Here is a 24,135-nt window from a genome sequence, read left to right as displayed (position 1 = left end):
TTGTATATGTCAAGACTTCATTTCAGTCTTGGCTGCTGGCCTTCCCTTTAAACATGTTAAACCTGAGACAAGTTCGGACACATTGTGAAGTCTACATATCTACTGGGATTTAAAGTAGAGACAAGAATATATCGGACAAATCGATAAATCACGAAATCCATCAATAATCTGTTTATTACACATAAAGAATGCTAGCTTGTTTGAATAACCAGATCATTCTGCATGTACTTAAAATACTGCCACATACCTCTACACGAGAGCAATCTTTCAGACCTTATGTACGTGATAAAGGTATCGAATTTACAAGATGACAGCTATGATTCAATATGGTATTTAACAATATATCATTGTTTCTGATTGTGTTTAGTAAAATATTTATTTACCACCAGCACAACAAACAATGAGTCCAAGTTAAAGGAGTAGCATTGTAACATTGTTTCACATAAATAAAGTTACACAGGGAACCTCCATTACATTAAATACCTGCACTTCAAAGACGTCATAAAGCTTCATTTTGCTCATGAAAAGGACTTAACCTTTGAAATATTGAAAGCCTATAACCATTCTATGTATGTGTGACAGATAGATAAACCCCATCCTTAAAGATTACATATGCAGTCTAGGGCTAATCAAGCTGCTCCTGAAGAGCCAGTGATCCCCTGCCCCTCCCATGAGTGGAATCTATTCTCGACTTTTCATATTAATGACTTCTATAAATAACCTTGTGTAATCAGTGCATTACATATTAGTTTTACAGGGCTACCTCTTGTCAAATTTTGAGGATCCTATGCTGTAAGGTTTACAAGATATTGTTAATATAAAATTGAGATCATCATGACCTACTTTTTCTGTAGGCATCAATTTACAGAGCTGATTTTTCTAATCCTTATAGTGTGCAAAGTAAGTATGACTCTGCATTAATTCCAAAATAAGATCCTCATGACCTACTATGGTGTCTGTACAAAAAGATGCACCACATGAAATGATGCGACTCCTTACAAGGCCTAATGATCTTAAGTCTTACAGGTACACAGGTATCAACCACAATTATAATATGCAGAGCGATAAAAGTTTCTCAAAGATACCAATTATCTCCTTTTAAATTGTCACAAACCTTCACCCAATATGAAATGACAAGGTTTGATGACCCTAGGCTTTGTAATGTGCTAGAGTTCACGAATCATACAAGATCAAGTCACTGTGATCTACCTCTTTGACATAAATCTATCAATTGGCAAAGTTTCATAAAAACATCCTAAACTGTATATAAGATATGAAAGAAACAAAATTTGATGATGCAGCCATAATTTCCAAAATGATATACATTTGGGTTTTTACACATAACTGCACCAAGATCTATGAACTGACAATGTTTAGGACAGGGCCCAAATAAAAATATGATTTGAAAGACTGTAAAACAACTTTGGACTTTACAACTGTGTAAAACATCCCAGTCAAACAAAACACCCTTTTTGGGGACAAATTCTGGATTGACCTTTAATCCAAACCCACTCCTCTGAAATGATATAACAAACTTAAATCATCACTATACCCTTATTCTTGAATACCAGTTCATCAAGGATGGCTCTTGATATTGGGGGGGGGGGGGCAACCAAGTACTTTTTTGTGTCTAAAATTATGTCAGATTCTTTGACAGTTTATATGTCTCATTTTGTCAAATTTGTGACTACTTCATGAATATTATACAACCTAGGGTTATCATGGTTTATTGGGATATGATAAACATTTTTATTTACACACACTGCACAATTAGGATTAAAGGATTTAATGGAACAACTACAACAACAAATCCATCCCTGCTTGGATTGGATTTTACTACAGTGGAAGTACGTACCAGTTTTTCTCCAGACAGAGCCTCTAGAAGAGACAGCAGGTACACTCCATCTTTTATGTCTTCAAATAAGTTCTCTACTTTCATGTTTTTCTAGGAGGAAAAGAAAAAAAACCATTTTAAAAATCTATGCCTTTGGCATTTTTAAAGAATATATATTTAGAAAACTAGCCCTTCATTTATCTTTTCAATTGTATGTAACACAAAATTTATTGTGCATTTTGTTTTGTGTTTTGGAGGGGGAGTGGGAAGGGTGGCAGGTGTCTTCCCCTTTAACTTGTAGTTAATGGCATTCTTATAGCTAAGCACAGTGTTCCAATCAATTTACAGAACTGAAAACTTGGACACAATTTGTGACATTATCTCTCAATATCTTATAGCTCACTGATCTTGAAAAAACTGCTTACAGTAAAGATGAAGACACACCTTTAGGTGTTCATACCAACAACATATGATAATGGTTAATCAACTTTGATTGCAGACCAATATATGGCTACAAAGTCATTGCCAAGATATAATTCATAACAAAATTTGAATTATAAGTTATTGCTCTTAGTGACCTTCACCTTGAGACCTAACTTCGATACCAGAGCATGACATAAATATACACCAATAAATAAGAGACTAAACTTTGAATTTTATTCATTTCCTTTCAATGTTACAAAGTAATTGTGATGGATTGAGTAACAAACAAAATAGCAAATCATCTATCACCACTGTTCTGTAACTGAGAATATATAAAAATTTTTACAATATAGTCCCCTATATATATAGGGAAATTATAAGCCTGTTTTAGCCTCACCCTAGCCCTTGTGTACATGACCTGCATGAATTGTTAATCTTCATTCAGGAGTATAGCAAAACACACTTATAGCAAAATGCAAGGGACAAACAATTTTGCTTCACTATATATATATATATATATATATATATATATATATATATATATATATATATATATATATATATATATATATATATATATATATATATATATATACATATATATATATATATATATATATCATTGTATATATTAAGTTTACAATACATTTTAAAATGGGGAATGAAAATCACTTCACTGTAGCCCTAAATTCATCATAAGAATGTTCCTAATAAGCATGTTTTACTGTACTGTGTCTTTGACAAAACTTTGCAGTTTATTCTATCAAAGGTTCTCTACCTCACAGCTTCCCTTTACTGCTGTATCAGCTAAAGTTAATTTCAGACTAAATAAAATATACATTAACAAGTTACTGTACACCACTGAGGAATAAAGATCATTAAAAAGTCCATAAAGATGAAGATGTGTGGGTTTTTTTCTCTCCTATTGTAATCCTGTCAGCAACTGTTGTTCTAAGTGTGTATGCTTGGTTTACTAATGATAACTTACAAATCTCCCTTGACAGTAAGTGTGATTATACATCTGTAAATGTTGCTAAAGCTGTTATATTATGATTAACTTGGCCACAGGAGATGACAGGACCCTGGTCAGGCTCCATTGTTTACCTGACTGCTGTCAGTAAGTGTGTCATTTTTACCTGTTTCAGGTAAGTGTTCATCCAGTTGGTGAAGGTTTTCTTCTGGACTCTTTCTTGTTCATCTATTTAAAATAAAAAAAAAATTTTAAATGATTTAATTTTATTCATATATCTAGATACCAAAAACTTTGCAAAGGTACTAAATTAATGTTTCTGATCAACGGTGACTCTAGTACACTATAATAATTAGAAGATTATTCATCAAACATTTGACTGAAGTGAGGATCATGCAATGAAACATGCAGAAAATGAAATAGCAGCTGCTAGCTAGTATCTCATATGGATTTTAAGAAAATGAAACCATTATGAACTAAATTGAAATTAAAAAGGAGATTGGGGTGAAAAGTTAATTTCAAAGGAACTTATATATTAATACCCCGATAATTTTTCATGTTTATGTGTGTCTTCCATTTAAACAAATTAATCTTTCAGGGCAAGACACAACATGATAAGTATGTATAAAGTATTGAACATTTAAACTGCCCTGTACCATAAGCAAACATGTGGAATGTAATTATGTTGAATATGGGCAAAGAGATTCATTCACTTTAAAGGCAGAGAATATTTTGGGTATATCTGGAGAGATTCCAAAACACAGAACCTGTCACACATTGCCCTGTTGAGGACTCTCCCTGCACAGATTATTAAATCCGCAAAGCAAATACACCATAAAAAGAACAAATTTGTCCTCTCTGAAAACTGTTTGGACTTTTTCTTAACAGATGATACTACATGAAGTACTTCCTACCCAATGGAATTTTTTCATCTATGTAAAATAAAATACTTTGTAATCCAGCATAACTCAAGCTGATTCCAGGAATTTTAATCCCAACATTTTCACTTTAACTCTGATAATTCAACGATATGAACAATTTTGCCTGTAAAATACAGCAAGCAATTTTATAAGACTTCCATCTTAATAGAGAAGGTATTCAACACTCTCAAATCATCTAATTTAAAAGCATAATAGGAAAATTCTTCCTACCTTTAAGCGAAAGCACACGTTGTGCAAACACTTGGGTTTGGTAAGTCAAATTCATACTTTGTTTATCCATTTTTGTGTCTATATAATGTATTTCTACAGTGCCAGTTTATGCTTCTCACAAAAAATCTTTCAACAACACATTTAAAGAATCATCAAAAGTAACGAAAATACAGTCCTTCAGTAAATCGAAGAAATAAAAAAATCCAATATTCAATTGATCCTCCCAAGCCCCTCAGTACACAGATAGGAGTTCCCCCGACCTCCTATAAGTTCCCTTGGGGCTGGGTTCCTGAAGATGAAGGCCCTGCTGTGTTCTCTGTGCAGTCTTTGTCACTAGACTGATCACTATAACATGATCTATACAGCCCTGTATGTGTTCTTGTTAAAGGTCCCAGCAATCAATATATCTACCTGTGGCAATATACAGTTCCCGCCATTCATACTTGGCTGAACTCTCTTTACAATGGCCTAATAAACCTCCCCTGTTTCCATTAACCAAAGACCTAAATCCTCTACCTTTATTTTCGTTTCTGCTTCAGTTCAATTTGTTCAATATTTCCAGCTCATTGAACCACCTTTTACCTATAACCATCATCAGATGTACTTGTTTAGAGCAGCTTAAGCAGTCATTTTTGTTTACACATTTCATGCTCGAGTTAATACTACATGTACTATAAAAGCAATTGCAGATGAATTCTGTACAATATACATCATTGATTCATCTGAATCTTCAACATTTTGCATGCTCACGGCATGAAGTACATGTCTATACCACGGTACCTGTCAGGAATTATATTTACAAGGGGTACATTGTAATTGTGTACTAAATTATATATGCCACAGTAAATTATACATCATGAACTATTCATAGGACAATTCCTTATTGATTCTTACAATGGATTGCTTTCACATGCAATTATTCTCAAATTGATAATGCAGTCATGCTACAACATGAAGGAGAAGATAAACTTTCAAATTAAGGCCTGTGGAATTAATTTTTTTTCTTTACACTGGTAAATTCAATCTCATGTATTGCAAAATGTGTAAATATTAATAACAGATCTTGTAAATTTCTTTCAAAATGCACAAACTGTATTTATACCATGGTAGCTAGTACTCATATCATATATAGACATATTATATAAATTATACAAAATATTCATACCAATCAAATTTTATATGTCAAGAACATTTTGTAACACACTATACATGTATATACCTACAGCTAGGGTATACCTGAGTCATAGATTATAGATTTCTGATTAGTAATGATATGAATAATACATATTATACATATATTTAGAAGTTGTCTATAATAACTTTGCACAGAGGGGTATGCTCTGCCCATCTTTTGGTAGGACTATGCACAAAAAAGAAATGCATTGATTTTTATAAAATATTATTGAACTCTTAACCAATTGCTAGAAATTTGGAGGGAATCCAGATATAGGGCTTTGGGGGGACCGCCCTTCTTATTTGATTGAAAGTAGTTGGTATTCTTATTAATTGATAACAATAATCTCAAAGGCCTAGCTAGAATGACAATGCATATACCCATATCAGACGATGTTACGCTTAATTTGCAAAACCACTTTTTCGATCAAAAGATTTGTAATAGGTATGGTAGAAATAGCATTCAACACTTATGTGAAAGATAAGAACAATATTTGATGTGTGAGCCCAGACTGTCTCTTCAAGATCATGACTCACTGTAATTTCAAAAGCATCATCTTTTTGTTTTTGGTTGGTTGTATGACTTGAAAAATCATCAAAACTTTTAGATATTTAGTTTTACTACATTCCAAAATGAAATTTACAAACTTTTCCTTTAAAGGTTAGCTTTTATATTGTTTTCTTAGCTATATAATATAGATATGCAAATGTATTCAATAATTCATAATATTCTTATAAATCCCTACACTGTGTCTTCACACACTCTTAATACATCCAAAGACATCTGATCTGATGTATATTAATTTAAAACATGACTGAAACACACTAACCAAACATCATGTAGACAGTAGACATAAATACTTTAATTATTATCATACATATTAGTTTATATGCTTTTTGCTTTTTTAATAGCTATTTTTTTAATAATCTAACTTGAGCAAACCAGACCAAAATACTGTTTCCTTTATGTGAAGAAACTGACTTGCTTATATAAATGCTCTGTCATGCTTGTGCATGTAAATTGTTGGTACATATATGCAAATAGTACATCCTTGAAGGGGATGCATGGATGTTCAAGGAAAACCATCATTTTTTTTCAATTCTAATTGTAGATTCAGCATGCAGCCTCAAAGCATATGACTGTTACTTTGCGGTGAAAATCAATCCATTCATTTGCATTTAGCACCTAGTATTTATCAACAGAAATTTTACTGCCACATTGAATTTGCCAGAACTAAGCTTCTAAGTAGTCAACTATGAAAAACAATCCACCAAAGAAGCACAATTGTTGGGGGGGGGGGGGGGGTGTTCTGGAAATATAGAGATGCAAATGCTGCGTTAACATGACACAAACTCTAAAGTATGACATGTATAACTATATCAAATACAAGTGATTATGGATACTAGATAAGCATGATGAGAGATAGTACTGATAGTCATAAAAGTTTTTATAAAAATCCCTTCCCTCTGACTAACCTTCAACTGGTGCACATGCAAATGTACATTTCAAAACACCTTTTATGACCCGGCCTCTATACACTGCACAATGAAGAATTCTAATTTCATGGCATTCTTACACAGATAGAATTATCTGTCCTTGCATTTAAAATGGAATAAACTGAAATCTATGGTAAAATATACATTCTGGAATCCATTTAAATATTCTTAACATTTTATTAGACCAAGATAAAGCAAAGAGATACTTCATTTGCATGAGTTCTCCCCCATTTAAGTATGCAATAGTGATTTCTTTTCATCAATACTTTGCCGTCTTTGAACATTTTTCCTGGAGCAGAACAGCAGGTACCCTATGTTGAACATATAAATCAGATCAACTCAATATCTTTACACAAAATAATTTTCTCAATGTCCAATAAACATTTTCCATTAGTGTATAAAGGGTCCTTAATGCATGCATTGGCCCAAAGAATTGGGGCTGCCTTCATAGTGAATTTCTCAACATACAGACAAATGTGCACAGTGTGTTTGACACCTCCAACTAATGAAAAGATGGCATATTCTCTATGACGGAAAGGAATAAGGTCAAAGACATGTTAACATTACCATTGCTAGACCTTAAGTACCAGGTCTTTACCAAGTACATTTTCTTTGTTTTAAAAAGCTTACAAATTTCCTAAGCTTACTTTTTTAACAGAAGTTTTCATACAAAATGAATGCAAACTTGCACTTTGTTTTGGAGCTAGATACTAAAGATGCAAATATACATATGGATTAATAATTAATCATACCAACATAGTTTTCATATTCGTAAATGTCCGATACTTTGAAATATCGCCCCTTCTTGCATATGATTTCAACCATTTCCTTTCAGCTACATGGTCCTTGCTTTAACGAGTCCTTCATTGTCCTTTTATGTCATTTTACTCTGTGCAGTCTGATTCATTGTGTATAGTTTCCATTGTTCCTTTTACCCTTGTGTCCCTATACTTTATGAGGGTCCTATCCCTCAATAATCAATGTGCATTGACAATTGCTGGTCAATCTAATTATCCAATGGCAAATGTCATTTCTGGCAACACTGAGACAGAATGCATAATTATTGCCGCTTATCTCCTATATAGTCCCCCAGAATCAAACACTCGAGAGTCCGAGAGATACATTGCATTTTATTTCTTTTTTCTGGCCTTCCAAATACGTCTCATCAAAATAAGTTACATTTTAAAAACATTCCAAAACCTTCATGTCGCTATGGAACATCCATATACCCAGTCTAAACTCTGCTATCCAATTATAACACCCGTTGCCTTCTTTCGATTAAATATTCCACTGGAAGCCCACTTCATATTATCTACCTTGATGAAGATTAAACATTGCATAAAAAGTCCCCTAAATGCCTCTCGCAACAAAAGGTCGGCAATCTTAATTGGATTAGTATCCACAAAGTTATTCAAATGTTATGTACAGCTTTTCTCTACTAGGGTTAACTGAGCCAAAAGTGAGAGTAATTACTCTGATTTGGAAAAAACACAACTTTTGAAGCGTTAAAAAATTCATTGATGGCTGTTTGTCAAAAAAAAAGGCACATCTTTCTTGTGTTGCCAAATAAATAAGAGGTAAACCCAATTTAAAACCACCCCTGTTGAATATTTATCGTGGAATGAATAAGTCGATCTCCAAGTACTGAGTGAGTGTTGACAATCTTGTATGTGAAAAATTGTATCGATTGAAGAAATGATCACCTTCACAGTGTCTGACGAGATGTGTGTTACGAGCATTAAAAACCGGGTATCAAGGCGTGTGTCCCATTATTACTCTGTATACAACAAAATAGCAAACTTTCATCTTGTAGCAATTATTGGGTATTTGTTTTTTTTCTGCAGGAACATTTTCATTGATATAAGATAAGATTCACCAAGGTGACCAGACACGTCCCCCCAGTGAATGTAGATACACATTGAACTAGTTTGGAAAAATGCCAATCAACAACTATAAAATAATAAATACACACCTTTATTTTATAAACAACTTGTATAAATATCCCACACTGGTTGTATATTTACAAACAGTAAACGTAATTATTGGAATGAAATAAGAGTACTAACTTAAATGCATGTTCAAGCAAGCGACCACCATACATCTTCATGGGTATAGTAAACGCTTCTGAATTCAAAGTTGAAATGCAATCTGCATTGGTCAGCTACTAGTGCTCTGGGCATTGCAATCTATTACAGCTGCACCAGCAGGTAAACACTCTTACTAGGTCCTTGTTAAACTTTATTTCAATATAGGATACTTTTGTGAAAATCAATACTGAGTGGTGCTTCATTTATCTGGATGACTTCGTCTGGATAAATGAAGCATCCAGATACAACTTTCATGAAAACTTTGTTCTAGCTGCTACCAAAACACAGGTTATCAATTAAGTTCTACGTTTATAATTTTATGAAGTAAGACACAAATATTTGAGAAGTTTTTAAAAGTTCATAAATAAATAAAGTTTGCACACAAATTAAAAAGTCAAGAAAGAAAACCCTGATTTCTTTTTTCTATCAAAATGAAAGTATATATAGTTGTTTACCATGCCAAGATCAACAAACTCTGCTATGGGTACTTAGTCTTATTGAATTTTCACTAGAGTAATAAATCTGAACACCTATAATTGCCATTAATGTAATTCATCCCAATTTTGGGTAATGGTTCTACCTTTTATGTATGCATAGTCCTACCCTATAAAATTCATCTACCTGAACTGAAGATGTGCTTACAAGAAATTAATATATTACACAGTTGTAAATACATGTACTGCCTAATTGGGTAGCAAGCCAGGCACAGGTAATCGTTCTCAAATGACGATTTGGTGTATGTTAATTTCTCAAAGTTTGCCTCACATTAATGTACATTTAAAATTATCCAGATAATCAATTCTCTTAATGTATGAAATGCTATTTATAAAAAAAAAAAAAAGAAAGGAAAAGAAAAGACCATCTTCAGATGTAAAGCAAATTTCCTGAGTGTTGAGGCAAAATTGCATACTTCAAGATAATTCAGAGAAGTTATGTCCCCCACTCAAGAACAAAATAAATAGGTGAAAGACCTAAAAAAAAAAAATACAGATAAAGGAAGAAAAGCACTGGCCTTGACCTTTTACTTATGGCTAAATCAATAGGCTTAAGTAAGGAAAAGTCATGACCTCAAGTTTCATTGCAAGAGCTCCAAAAGAATTTAGTTATCCTCTGGAAACCATTCTATGAAATATATGAATTTATGACCTTGAATTTTGATTTTTTTTTTTTTTACCTAAGAATCAATACTAAGGGGTGTCATTAAGTCAGAAGGAGTTGTGAAATTTCATTCTACAGCTCAGAGAAAATCAAACTTATCTGAAAACCCATTTGAACCTAATTATGAATTTCTGGCCTTCAATTGTGACCTTTTGACCTCAAAATCCATAGGGTCTTCATAAAGTCAAAGGATTTTATGATACAAAATTTCATTGCAAAGGCTCAAAAAGAACAAAAGTTATCATCTGTTAACCACAGTATTTGAATGCCCGATTTTGACATTGGACCTTGTGACTTTAAAATAATTGTGGTCTTTTTTTTTAAGTCATACCAAGTTATAATACAAAATTTCATTAAAAAAGCCAAAAAACATTTTAAGATATTGTTCAGAAAGTAAAGTATTACACACAGAAAGAATGACAGATGGACCAACATTAATATCCTCTGCTTTTAGCGAAAGTGGGGGACCAGTCTCCAAATAAAAAGTGTCTGCAAGGCAAAGATCTATAGTAGATTACCATAACCACCACTGTATCCGAGCAAGACACTGGTTAATCTTCTTTGAATTAAATGTCAAAATGACTAATCTTGTTTCAAGGATTGTCCTCAATTGTCATATCCTGCAATAGGCTTATTCACATGCCAAGCAATAGGTGATAAAATTTATATGCAAGTGAATACTTTTCATAGCAACTGTTGTGTTCTCCTACTTTGGACTTTCAAGAGCTTTCAATGTCCTGAGCATTGATGTTCATACTCATGTAAATAAGATGAATGCACCAAAGAAATGACAAGTGTGTCTGAGAAAGTGTTAACTCTAAATAGGGAAATCTCCTTAACATTCAAGACAAACTTAAAAAAAAAAGGAAGTTTGAAAAAGTCAAATTAAGATTTTGGTTCATATTCTGATAAAACAAGTCCTATCATGATATTTTATTAAAATATTCACTGATAAATCTAGTAAATTACTGGTCAAAGGAATATATTACTGAATATGAAGATACACTGTAAATTAAATCTTTTCCATTTTAGCACAGATACAATTAACTAGCAGGCTCAGAAAATCAATTATTGACTGCTAAGGTCTTAAAAGTATTTCAATTCATCTCTGGTCCGCTTTGTTATTAAATGTACGAACACATTCAAAACTGAACATAAATGTAAATGTGCAAAGATATCCTTATCAATCTTGGAAAAGCTCCAGAGCTAGGCTGGGTAACTGTTGCAATCCATTCCAAACATTTTTTAGATTTAAATGCTCAAGTTATATACTTTAACACCAGGAGATCTACATAAATACATATATGCAAGAACCTTTTATTAAACTGTGTAAAACCACTGAAAGTTAATCATTATGTTATTAAGGAGTGTAGACTAAGTTTACATTGTATACATCCCAACAGACCAATAGAGGAAATAAAACTTCACAAATCTACCATCATCAGTAATTGTGTGAACACAGTTAATACTAGAAATGAAATAGGATAAAAAATTTGTTGTCAAGTTTTAATTGTCTTTTCTACCTTTCAAAAGAAACTGATGAACTTGCCTAGTCAATATCCTACAGAACTAGAATTCCCTATACAACATTACAAAACTTATCTTCATTTCAAATTCAAATTTTATCCTCTTGAACATGCAATAATTTTGAACATTATCATTTTTCAGGAAATGACATAGTACAAATATCTATGCAAATAAGCTTCATTTTCTAAACAACGACTGCATAAGGGCAGTTGAATTATAGATGAATGCATCAGCATCTGGTGACTTGTTTCATACACTAAGGTATTGATTAGATCACGGGCTACATAACATTAAATATTACTGACAGTAATCGAATGCTAAGAGATTATTCAAACCTGGTCTGAAATGTTATACAGAGTTAATTGTCCTTACTTGCAAGTTGCTGTATCTGCATCTGGATGCCCTTTCCCGACCCCTGGCGTTTCTCCCCCACTGCCGCGGCAGCCCTTGGACTCTCCACCCTGGGGGACATGGGTGGGGTAAATGTTCCCGATCCAGAGAGGGAAGACAAGGACCCCGTTGATCTTCGGGTCTCCATGGTCTTCTTTTTTTAATGGCTGGCACTGGATGGGATGTTCACTTTTTTCATACCATTATATCACCTGTAAAACATGCAAATAATAAAAGTACATTCCAAAAAATATCATTTAACTCCTGGCACATTCCGCATGCTTCTGAATAATTTCTACTCACAGTACACTTTGCATAAAATCAATCCGTGTCATTCAATGCATGTGTAAAATTGATGGTATTAAGCACCTTTCATAGAGAATGCAATAAATGGTGGGTAAAGATTTTCAATGGCGTGCATTCCTATTTAATCAAGAATACTGTTAGCTTTTCAGTCCCTATTATAAAATATCTGTGAAATTTAATAGATGAGTGTACTTAAATTAATCTGCTTACAGGTCCTAAGCCCACGTTCAACAATAGTATTCATTATCAAGTGAACAAAATAGATTAAATCTTAAATGAAAATATAGTAATTAAAAAATTTAAAAATTGAGCAATAAAACAATTAAAAAAAACCAGGTTCATTGACTTGATATTGCATGAAATGCATTGTCAACATATCATTTACAAAAAAAAAAAATGTCAGATACAATTTAGTCATATTAATTAAATAATTATAGGCCTTTCTTTCCACATAAAGACTGAAATTTCAGTTAGACATGCTTACCAAAAAATGAAACCTTATTTATTCTGCTGAAATCCCCACTTACACAAGTGTTCTAACTTGGATCAAAGCACATTAACACTTTGTATACAAATGACACAAATGGACATAATTCTACACTGAACAGAAGTTAGCTGAGCATGTACGTACTTGTTCCATAATTTCTGCCAACAAACTTACCTATAGCCCTACAGGTTGAAATAAAATACCAAGAGACGTAATCAATTTAAAAGGGAGAGGGATGTGATAAATAAAAAAAAACCCTCTACTAAAAATCTCTCTATTTCAATATTGATGAAAGAATATCGAGTATTTAGAAATGTTTTCTCTATGCATTCATTCAGCATAAATCAACCATGACAGAGCTATCATTTCAGATGATATTCAAGAGTTTTAGAACATGAATTGAGTACAATCATTAAATTGACACAGAAAAATAGTTCCGATTTCAGGGTACAAACACCTAATTTTGTTCTAAATTACTCTTGGACTTCTTCCAGATTTTACTGTGATAATTTATTAAACTTCTTCAAGCAGCCATAAAAAAAAAGGAAAGCTAGTCTTGGTAAAACATAATTGCAAGAGGCATAAATTAGTAAATGATATCAAGTCAGGTTACTTTTTTTAGAAGCTAACTTAATTTTCCTTTTCTACCTGTTCTCAATTCAATTCAACAAACATTTAACTTAATTAAACTGACTATTACATGTTATATGATACCAAATTCATTGTATGTCTTTTTATGCCTTTATCGAATTCCGGTAGTCGCGTGTTTCAATATTAGATGGTTGAATTGAAATATCAGTCAAGAAATTTAGAGACAAAAAACAATTCCTGATTGAAAGAGCAAGGTTCATCAAGGGCTTTTTGGCCCTAGAAAAATTCTGAGATATGTTCAATTTCAATGCAAAATTCTGAACTATTTAAATGTTCAATTTCTATGCATTAAATATTAATCAGTTTCATGACGACTTCATATCTTTTTAAAAAGGCATAATTTCTAAATAAAATAACTCTCAATAAAATGACACCAAGAATTGTGTCAGTATTCCCCTTCATGAAAATTTCTTCCAAAAGAGCCAATAATTCAATTTTTCAAATAGAGCACAACTTCCATTCCAGAAATAACAAGTATATTTTTATTCTATTAGAATTGCTTTGAAGGCTTCTTATATACATGTTTGGACCGACAGCTGTGCCAGGTCCTTAGAAAGCAAGTCCATTTGGGAGGGGGGAAGGGCAAACAAAAAATCCTTGACAAGCAAAGAAAAATAAAGTTGAAAGGGCAAAACCTACATTATCACTAGTTTTCTACTGTTCTACAATACATTTGCACAATTACTGGGGAGACACCCCCCCCCCTTTTCTGGTTCCTAGCAGTCTCCAGTGCTGCTATTTGTTAAATCACCCATTTTCTAAACAATTGAAGAACTTTGTATTTTCACAAACCCTGTTTCCCATCATGTGGACAGTTAGAGGAATTGTTTTTTAAGTTTATGTTTGAAACTGCATGGACACAGAGTGACAGGGTTATTACATTGATCTATAAACATGGGCATTTTCTGCATAAAGTGAACCATTCTCTTTCAGTCAGTTTAGTACATGTAAGCCCCTATATCTGCTTTAAACTTTCACATTTGTGCTCTAACAATACATAGTCTTCGCTAAATCAACCCAGCTATGGTTTACATCAGCTATCTCATTTAAAATTTACTGATTTAGACATATATTTTCATGAAATATGTTGAATGTTTCATTGTTCATCCTTGACCTTAGGTACAGTGACCCTGACCTAGATACAGTTTTGTTCACATTCTTCTCAAAATAAACATAGATGTTCAAAATTTATACAAATCTTGCATATAATAATAAGCTTGAACCAGAAGTCTCTGATGAGACTGTAGCTCTACTGGTCTGTACGTATAACAAAGGAAAAGTAGCACTTGGATTTGAAACTTTGCAACACGCAACAATAAATAGAATTATGTATATTAATGTAGTCTACTTCTGTGCCAAGTTAAATTGAAATCAAACGAAAACTGTAGGAGGAGTAGCGTTTTGAAAGTATTTCACAGAAATTTCTATTTTTAGTAACCATGACAACACCATTCACTGAAATCAAAAACCGAAATACATATTACGTATCATAGTGTATTCTAATTGTTTGCCAAATTAGACTGAAATCTTACCAAAACTGTAGGAGGAGTAACATTTTAAAGGAATTTCACAGAAATTTCTATTTTTAGTAACCATGACAACACCGTTCATCGAAATCAAAAACTGATGCACTAAATTATGTATTTAAGTGTAGTCTACTTGTATGCCAAGTAATATTAAAATCAGACCAAAACTGTAGGAGGAGTAGCGTTTTAAAGTGTGTTTTAAAGGAATTTCACAGAAATTTCTATTTTTAGTAACCATGGCACCACCATTCATCGAAATCAAAAACCGATGTACTAAATTATGTATCTTAGTGTAGTCTACTTGTGTGCCTAGTTATATTCAAATCAGACCAAAACTGTAGGAGGAGTAGCGTTTTGAAAAATTGTTTACAGACAGACGGACGGACGACGGACACCTTACTATCACATAAGCTCTTCTGGTCTCTGACCAGTAGAGCTAAAAACAAAGTCATGATGGTCTTCAAGGAAATAACCATCAAACTGATATGCTTAATATTTTCTTTTCTTTACCCAAATTTTAGTTTTTTAAAACTTTTTTCTTAGTAAAAAAAAAAAAAATGTAAAATGTTTTACAGTGTAACTGTTTGAGTGAATACAGTGTTTTTACATGTACTACTCACTGCATGGATATGTACCATCAAAAACCTCTTTTTATAACATAGCTTTCACTTTAACTTTGTTCCACCTTATCAAACCACACAAGAAGCAGTCAAAGATTGTGATTTCACATGATGTTGTATGTTAGTTCATTTTCATTTGAGTCTAAATAGCGCATTTCTTTCATAAAAATAAAAGGCATCGCTTATTCTTTAAGAGTAGATGCAATTATTAAATTTTTTTTTGCTTTAAACTCTCCGCAAGAATCAACTTTGATAATTGCTATACTTTTTCACATGGAATCATGGTAGCAAAATAATTCTGGTATTAAGGTTTAACATGGAAATTTGCTTGATGGATGTGCAGATTTCATTCCAGATGTCCTCAGTTCTCATACATTAGTCTATAGAGCTCAATTCATGCTGCTCTCTGTGCTCACTATCAAATCTGGCACATTTCTGCTCTATGCCAACTCAAACTGCATCAACAAAAGTCATATTTTAGAAGTCTATTTTCAAGTAAACCACATTCTACCAAAAAACTTACAAAAATACAAATCAAAATTTTTTTTTTAAATATATACATGTCATCTACTCATGTTGCATTCATTTTAACAGATACAAAATTTTAGTTAGAAATAAAAACTCATGACAAATAAAATAAATTAAGGGCACCTGTACTAAGCCTGTAAAAATTAAAATTAATCAAACTGAATAATTCTTCGTCTAAGTAAATTTGGTGGTCATGATATATGGTTCTGCTTGGAAACAATGGCAATCACAATAGATTAGTCGTAAGGCGTTCGCTCCAGAATCAGGACAGGAGCTATAGGGAGAAGTATCAGGAGATACAAAAATATAGGTAGTGATTGTTCCTTCAACAAGCACCCAGCATCTGAAGTGAAAGTCATAGGTCTTTCGATGAGACCTTAAAAACCGAGGTCCCTTGTGATGGTAGGCATTGGCACATTAAAGAACTCTCACTGCTCAATGGCCCTGAGTGCCATGTATAGGTCTAAATTTGAAGTCCTTCACCTGTATATGGTGACATCTCTATATAAGTGAAAAAAATTCTTGAATATGGGACGTAAAATTACATACATATTGTTATGGACTTTGCTACAGTGCATGGATATAAGGACCCATGTCAAGCAATATTGTGCACAGAAAGTTATAACATTGACTTTGCACAGAGAAGACAATGCAATGGTCCATTCCATTGTTCACATTTTGTGCTGTTGACCACTCCTGGGCTTGCAGGTGAACATCCAGGGTTGTGTGCCTTCAGGGTCAAAAACGTTTAAGGAGGGAGGAATGTGGCGGTCAGGCGAGTTCAATTGTTGATGGCCAAATACCTCAGTTGGTAGAGCACCTGTCTGGAGTTCAGGGGCCAAGGTTCGAATCCTGGCCTGGAGGTTATAAAAATTTTTGAGTACATAATCCATGCTCAAACTCATACTCCGTTCTCCAATACCATAAACATACTCAAAATTTATATACAACTTAGAGTGGAATTTTGGAGCATGAGTATGGATTTGGAGTACGGAGTATGAGTTTGAGCACAGAGTACTTACTCAAAAAGTTTTATAACCTCCAGGCCAGGATTTGAACCCGGGCCTCCTGAACTCTACACAGGTAATGTCTAGCCACCTGCAATAGTATCTGATGGCCCCTCCTATACATGGATGAGGGAACAAAGTGAAGAGTTTTTCAGCTGTGACAAAGTCTGTTTTATAAAGCTTTTTTTTTAATCATACATCACCCAGTCTTAAAAAATTTTAAAATATCTTTGGATCCAGAGCTATGATGGCAAGCCCCCAGAATTTTTTCTCTCTCTCAATATTTGATTGACAGTTCTCTCTGCTTTGATAAATTTACAATTTTTGGGCAAATTCTCTCCATCTTTACACAGAAAAACATTCTAAGATATCATCTTGATTCAATTGAAGTATATTGAACAAATAAACATAATAATTAAAAGATATCCATAGGAAACTGTATACATACATTCTATTGGGACGCATTTTCCAGGATTTCCTCGAGCTGATTCATGCAAGAACCGACACGTTTTTGATCAGATTAAACAACATTTTAGGTGTAAACAGAACCGGCTTAGAAATCAAATGCTTAGAGAATAATAAAATACTTGACAGTGTTGTAAAAATGACTAGTTTAAGACTAATTTCTAATAATTAGCTTAAAAAAAAGAAGCTCGATATTTCGAGTCCAAATTTACTCCACTTGCGCCATAAATAACACCTGTTTCTAATATTATTCATCGCCTGGGCATTATGGATACTGTGACAGAGCAATGTGTACAATACCTTGTTGTCTGTGTATTTACATCGTATATCAGTCGGCATCAGACGTAAGGTGTCTACAATTTATTAACGTTGTTCTTCCCCTTCTCGTCGCGTCTCCCGCTTCTCTCTGCGTAAACAAAAAGTATCTTCAAAGAGCGATAACTCTTGGGAGGATTCGTCAAAGTCAAGTCTAAAGTCCTTCGGAAAAAGAGAGGGGAAAGAGAAGAAAGGGAAGGCATGAAAAGAAAAGGATCGTGGACAAGAGTACCCCCTCTACAAATTTACATGCCACTTATTCTTTCCATAGGCAATGATTTTTTCAATGTAACAGTTCTCTGTAATCTTTGAAATAATATCATGAACATTGTGCTTTGACTTGAGTTTCTTTCACTAGTTTCAGCCAGAAAAAAAGTGAACGTTTCCTTGATTAGACTAATATTTGAGCATGTAATACAGTTTCACAATCTTTATTTAGGATCAGAAGGTATGCATTTAAAATGTGTAAGGATATTTAGTTTAAAACCCTTTGTATAATTTAAAAAATCACCCAGAAAATTAAATGAGAGAGAGAAAGAAAGAAGGAAACAGTGCATCCCAATGCATTCCCAGGTGTCGCATAATTTACGTTCCGGATACTTCGCGTTCCGGCCGGAACCTTAAAATCATAATATTGGTTCCGGATTTTACTGTAAGTTTGGTTCCGGCCATGGCTGCAATCTTCGCGGTATCTCTCAATTATTTTCTGCCAGTTTTCATTCTACACTGAACCATAGAAGTAGTTTTTTTCCATGAGGATTAAGAATGGCGCAGCGGCATGCCATTTTCATGTGGCACAATGTTCTTTTTATAAGGCGTCATGCCCTTTTTGTACAGCCATTTTTAAAATAAATGAATAAATAGCCCAAGTAAAGATCGTAAAATACGCTATGTGACACATACACACCGAATAAAATTTGGTCGCATGAAAGGCTTTGTTCATCTAATGCATACAAATTAAGTCCCTTTGTTTATTTAGTGCATGTCAGGTGTGAATTTCTCGCTTGAATGCACACAGACCCGGTATTTACAGGGTAAAGAGGATAGAAGATAACCTAGACTGAGATTACACGAGCCTAAAAAGAAACACAGTGTCAAAGATAAATTTGATCAGTAAATTTTAATTTTATAATCTGATAAAGTAAAGAATTAAATACAAAATGGTATTTGTATTTACAGAGATGCATTCTCTGTTTAAATGATATTACAAGTGTTGCAAATTCCACAATGTCGAGCCTCGAATACATGGCTTCCATTCCTCATAGATATTATCACTTGGCATGAAAATATGATTTATATTCCATTAGAAATAAACAAACATAAAAAATATAATTAACTGATGAAGATAGTTATATAGTTTTTGTGATAAATTAACAATGGATATTTCAGGATATGTGGTTTATTCTGCAATGAAACAAACATGAAAACATAATGATATGGTTTATTCCCTTAGAATAAACAAACACAAGTAATTAATGAAAATTATGTTGTTGTTGTTTTTTAAAGACCGTAGGAAGAAAAAATAAAAACAAGGTTGAAATATGAAAAGTAAAGACCAGCAATGTTGATTGTGAAAATAGCAGTGAGGTAAATTGAATTAGGTCAAATATTTTAGTAAAATCAAGGTTTTAGCAAATTTTAAATGATTTTTTTTTTTATGTTTTAAAGGCCTTGAAATGCACTTTTCTGTAACTTCGATGCATGCCCTACCCACCCACCCCTTAAGATATTTGGGAAAAACTTTTATTCCTTGGTGTTTTTATACATAAAACACAATAAGAAAATGACAGTTTTTATGACACTTTAAAACTTTATCGTTTTATACATACCATTGTGTTTAATGAATATCAAAATTTGTGGAGAAAAAATTCAAATATATACATGTAGACAGAAGGCAAGCTGCAATAATGTAACACCCCTCCATTATTTAAATCTCAGCCCCCTCCCCCAAATTTAAAAATAAAGGAGGTTATAACAGCTCCAAAAATCAAAAAAAAAAGTGTTAGTTAATTATCTGAGCCCCCCCCCCCCCAAAAAAAAAATTGAGGAGTTTAAATTATAGCATCTGCAAAAATGTAAAATTGTAAATTCCTTCAAGTTTTTTTTTATCATTTGCAAATTAAAAAAAATTATTATTCCAGGTTACAATATCTGAGAGTAATATCAAACATTTTTGTTTCCTGTTCGTTGTATTCTACCTTATGAAATATATGGAGATAACGAACAGTATTCAAGCTCAAAAGTCCATTAATCAATACAAAATAAAAAGATAATAATAAAGTATTTTCAAACATTTTTGTAACTAAGTTGTTTCTGTTCCACTTTATAACGAAGATAAAGTAGCCCGGAACTATAATTATTGTCAGAATTAACGTTCCGGGTTACAGTTGCGGAGAGAATTTCAAACATATTTGTTACATGTACTAGGCTGTTTCTTTTCCACTTTATTACGCGTACGAAGAAAAATTAATTAATCTATTACGAATAACAATTATATAACGTTTCGGGTTACAATTGCTGTGTATTTTCAAACATCTTTTGTTACTAGGCTGTTTCTTTTTCACTTTATTACGAAGATAAAGTAGCCCGGAACTAAAATTATGGTCATAATTAACGTTCCGGGTTACAATTGCGGAGAGTATTTTCAAATATTTCTGTAACTAGGTTGTTTCTTTTCCACTTTATTACAAAGAAAAAGTAGCCCGGAACTAATATTATGGTCATATTTAACGTTCCGGATTACAATTGCGGAGATTATTTTCAAATATTTTTCTTACTAGGTTGTTTCTTTTCCACCTATTTACAAAGATAAAGTAGCCCGGAACCAAAATTATGGTCATAATTAACGTTCCGGGTTACAATTGCGGAGAGTATTTTCAAATATTTTTGTTGCTAAGTTGTTTCTTTTCCACTTTATTACGAAGATAAAGTTGCCCGGAACCAAAATTATGGTCATAATTAACGTTCCGGGTTACAATTGCGGAGAGTATTTTCAAATGTTTTCCTTACTATAGGTTGTTTCTTTTCCACTTTATTGCAAAGATAAAGTAGCCCGGAACCAAAATTATGGTCATAATTAATGTTCCGGGTTACAATTGCGGAGAGTATTTTCAAATATTTTTGTGGCTAGGTTGTTTCTTTTCCACTTTATTGCAAAGATAAAGTAGCCCGGAACCAAAATTATGGTCATAATTAACGTTCCGGGTTACAATTGCTATGTATTTTCAAACATCTTTTGTTACGAGGTTGTTTCTTTTCCACTTTATTACGAAGATAAAGTAGCCCGGAACCATAAATAATGTTCCTGGTTACAATTTCTGATATACTTTCATGTAAATCAGTTGAAACTGATTCGTCGAGAAACATTTGTTATAAAACACGATTACCCGCTGAAGGTGTATTTCTTGTGACAAGACTTTCTCTACCAACAATTTTGACCTTGACCTTGGAGTTTGAACTATTGAAAAAAAATTAACTTTAACCTTGGCCATAACTTTTGAAATTTGATGCTAGGGCTTTTATATTTAACATGTATATTTCATGTGATGGGTCCTTTCCCTGGGTAACATTTAATTTGACAATTTGAGTTTGACCCACTTTTTAAAAACTATAACCTTGGCCATATATAACTTTGAACGGTTGGTTCTTCTGCTTTCATATTTCACAGGTATTTTCATTGATACAAGTCCTTTTTATTTGGAAACAACATTTTGATCTCTTGACCTTGACCTTAGAGTTTAACTTGCACTTTAGAAACTTTACCTTTCACAAAAGACTGCCGTACGGGAGCATCATTGTTTCACAAACGCATTTTGTTTTTTATTACTTCTCACTTTACCTAATGTGTTTACGTTAAAGCGTTTGAACTTTTTTTAACTATTAATCTAAAACAATTCCAGTATTTAATGTGAGCATGTAACCCTGTCTTTGACACATAATCTTTCAATTTTAGTCTTAAAAGTTTATTATTAATTATTAATTGCTTTAGACATATATCTTATCGCATTTCAACAATAACAAACAATGCCAAATAATACATAATGGCATTGTATGTTAGTTTTTATAGATTACACAATCGTCATATATAATGATTTCATGGAGAATTACCATATCATATAAGAAAAAACTTTCTCTCAACTTAAAAGCATAATGGATATATGTTCCAAAATTACAGAGATCATGGACGTTGTGAGCACTTAATAATTGTACAGACTTCTGTCAATAATACTTCTTGACATATTTTTAAAGAAGCTTTTCAAAATGCAGGTCGTCAATCCCCCCACCCCCCACCCCCTTTTGAAATATTTCTAGATCCACGCATGTTCACTTTAACACATTCTACACATTCCACTCTCCCTAAGTATTTTTTTATGTCGTCCTGTCTCATAATCAAGATTATAAGATGAAAGTCTAATTCGACGAACTTGAAATAGAGCTGTGTAGTTTTCAGCTGACGAAAACTACACGCCGCATTTTCGTTTCACGGGGGGATGGGGATATTTTCCATTTTCCACTGCATTCTATGGCAGAAAACATGTTTTAACAGAATTACAGAGTAATCTCTTCTTCTTTCCAAATAATTATTGTTTTGAAACTTCGTTTATTTATATATATCATTCAGATATGCCTTTTGAAAATTGAGGTAGGTGACAAAACAGTTCTGAATACATGGTTTATAAATCTCGGCGTTCGACATTTTAGCGGGGGAAAATGGACGTTTTATAGCGAAAAATGTGACATTTAAGCGGAAATTAAAATACATATGGACATTCAACAAATTGTTAAGTAAAACATACTTATATCTACGCCTTTTCCGTTAGCCAGTCGGGCTAAGTTTTCTGCCCCCTGCGGGGGGAGGGGGTAGGATTTTGCGCAGACTTAACAATACTATTCATTTCTCAGGACTGTAAAATACAAATCTGTATCTGTATTACATTTCCTCTTCAGAGTTATTATTACAAATGCTGATACCTGCACTTACCTATATAAATAAAAATGAGTAGAGTTTTATTCAATACTTTTTAGCTGTGCCGTCGAATCCTTTGCTGATTCGGGAAGTTAGAAATTTTAAAGTTCGTCATATTTTGCTGGCATTACATTGATTGTTTAAAAATTAATTTTATCCGAGAAAAAAAAATCCACAAATTTTTTTATTGAATTATTACAGGAAATTGTTTTTCTTCATATTAAATGCTTTATAATTTTTTCCGCTGAAATTAATGTCTATTCACACCTTTGCAGGTCCTTCGCCCACACATCTCCTATTATGTTCATCAAAATGATTGATTTTTGCAAAAACAGTGATATTTATATTGTAAATGGGCGTGTTGGCAGTGATAAATATGTAGGAGGTTTAACTCGTAAAGGTTGTAGCACAGTTGATTATGTGGTTGCCACAGCACCTATGTTTGAAATTATTCAAGATTTTGATATCACTGACTTCTGTAACTTGTATTCGGACGTACATAATTCTGTTTCATTTTCTATCTTACCAGCCTTTTTACAGAACACAGGTGTGAAGGTATTGTTGAAAATCAGTCACGTGTAAAACTATGGTCACCAGATCAAGCAAAACATTTTTCAGAGAATGTGGATATACCTAAGGTCAAGGACTTAGAAAATGAGTTAGATATTTTGACCAGTAGTACGGAAATATAAAATGGCTAAAAACTATAGTTGAACAACGTCTTAAAGATCAGTACATACAGTAATGGCAAAGTGATATGCGCGATTCGTCTAAAGGTCATATGTATAGTATCTTCAAAACAGAATTTGGATTTGAAAAATATTTAGACTTACTACCTAAAAAATTTAGAACAATTTTAATTAAATTAAGAACAGCAAATCATCGTCTCCCAGTTGAGACTGGGAGGTGGTTTGGAATTCCCAAAAATGAAAGACTCTGTAATATCTGTAATAATGGACAAATAGCTGATGAGAATCACTATATTTTAGAATGTCAATTTTTCTCAGAATGCAGAAAAAAGTATCTACCTAGTAAATATTGTAATAGACCAAAT

The 24,135-nt window shown here is 32.9% G+C and overlaps 1 protein-coding gene across 1 annotated transcript in view; it reads right to left on the bottom strand.

Moving 5' to 3' along the window:
• The window catches only part of LOC133172374 (muscle-specific protein 300 kDa-like), a 144,583-nt gene extending 131,470 nt beyond the window's left edge, over nucleotides 1–13,113 (bottom strand). Inside the window, exons 1-4 of the mRNA XM_061307249.1 lie at nucleotides 13,001–13,113; nucleotides 12,193–12,422; nucleotides 3,394–3,455; nucleotides 1,856–1,945 (exon numbers count right to left, since the gene is read on the bottom strand). Coding sequence (XP_061163233.1) covers nucleotides 1,856–1,945; nucleotides 3,394–3,455; nucleotides 12,193–12,358 — 318 coding nt within the window. The 5' untranslated portion in view covers nucleotides 12,359–12,422; nucleotides 13,001–13,113. The remainder of the gene's footprint in view (nucleotides 1–1,855; nucleotides 1,946–3,393; nucleotides 3,456–12,192; nucleotides 12,423–13,000) is intronic.
• Nucleotides 13,114–24,135: the final 11,022 nt, after the last annotated feature.

Source organism: Saccostrea echinata, unplaced genomic scaffold, assembly GCF_033153115.1.
Source record: "Saccostrea echinata isolate AGI-Se365-2 ecotype Australia unplaced genomic scaffold, CSIRO_AGI_Sech_v1 ptg000002l, whole genome shotgun sequence".
NCBI lineage: Eukaryota > Metazoa > Mollusca > Bivalvia > Ostreida > Ostreidae > Saccostrea > Saccostrea echinata.
The sequence above is the reverse complement of the archived record's forward strand: the minus strand, read 5'-3'. Positions and strand labels throughout refer to the sequence as shown.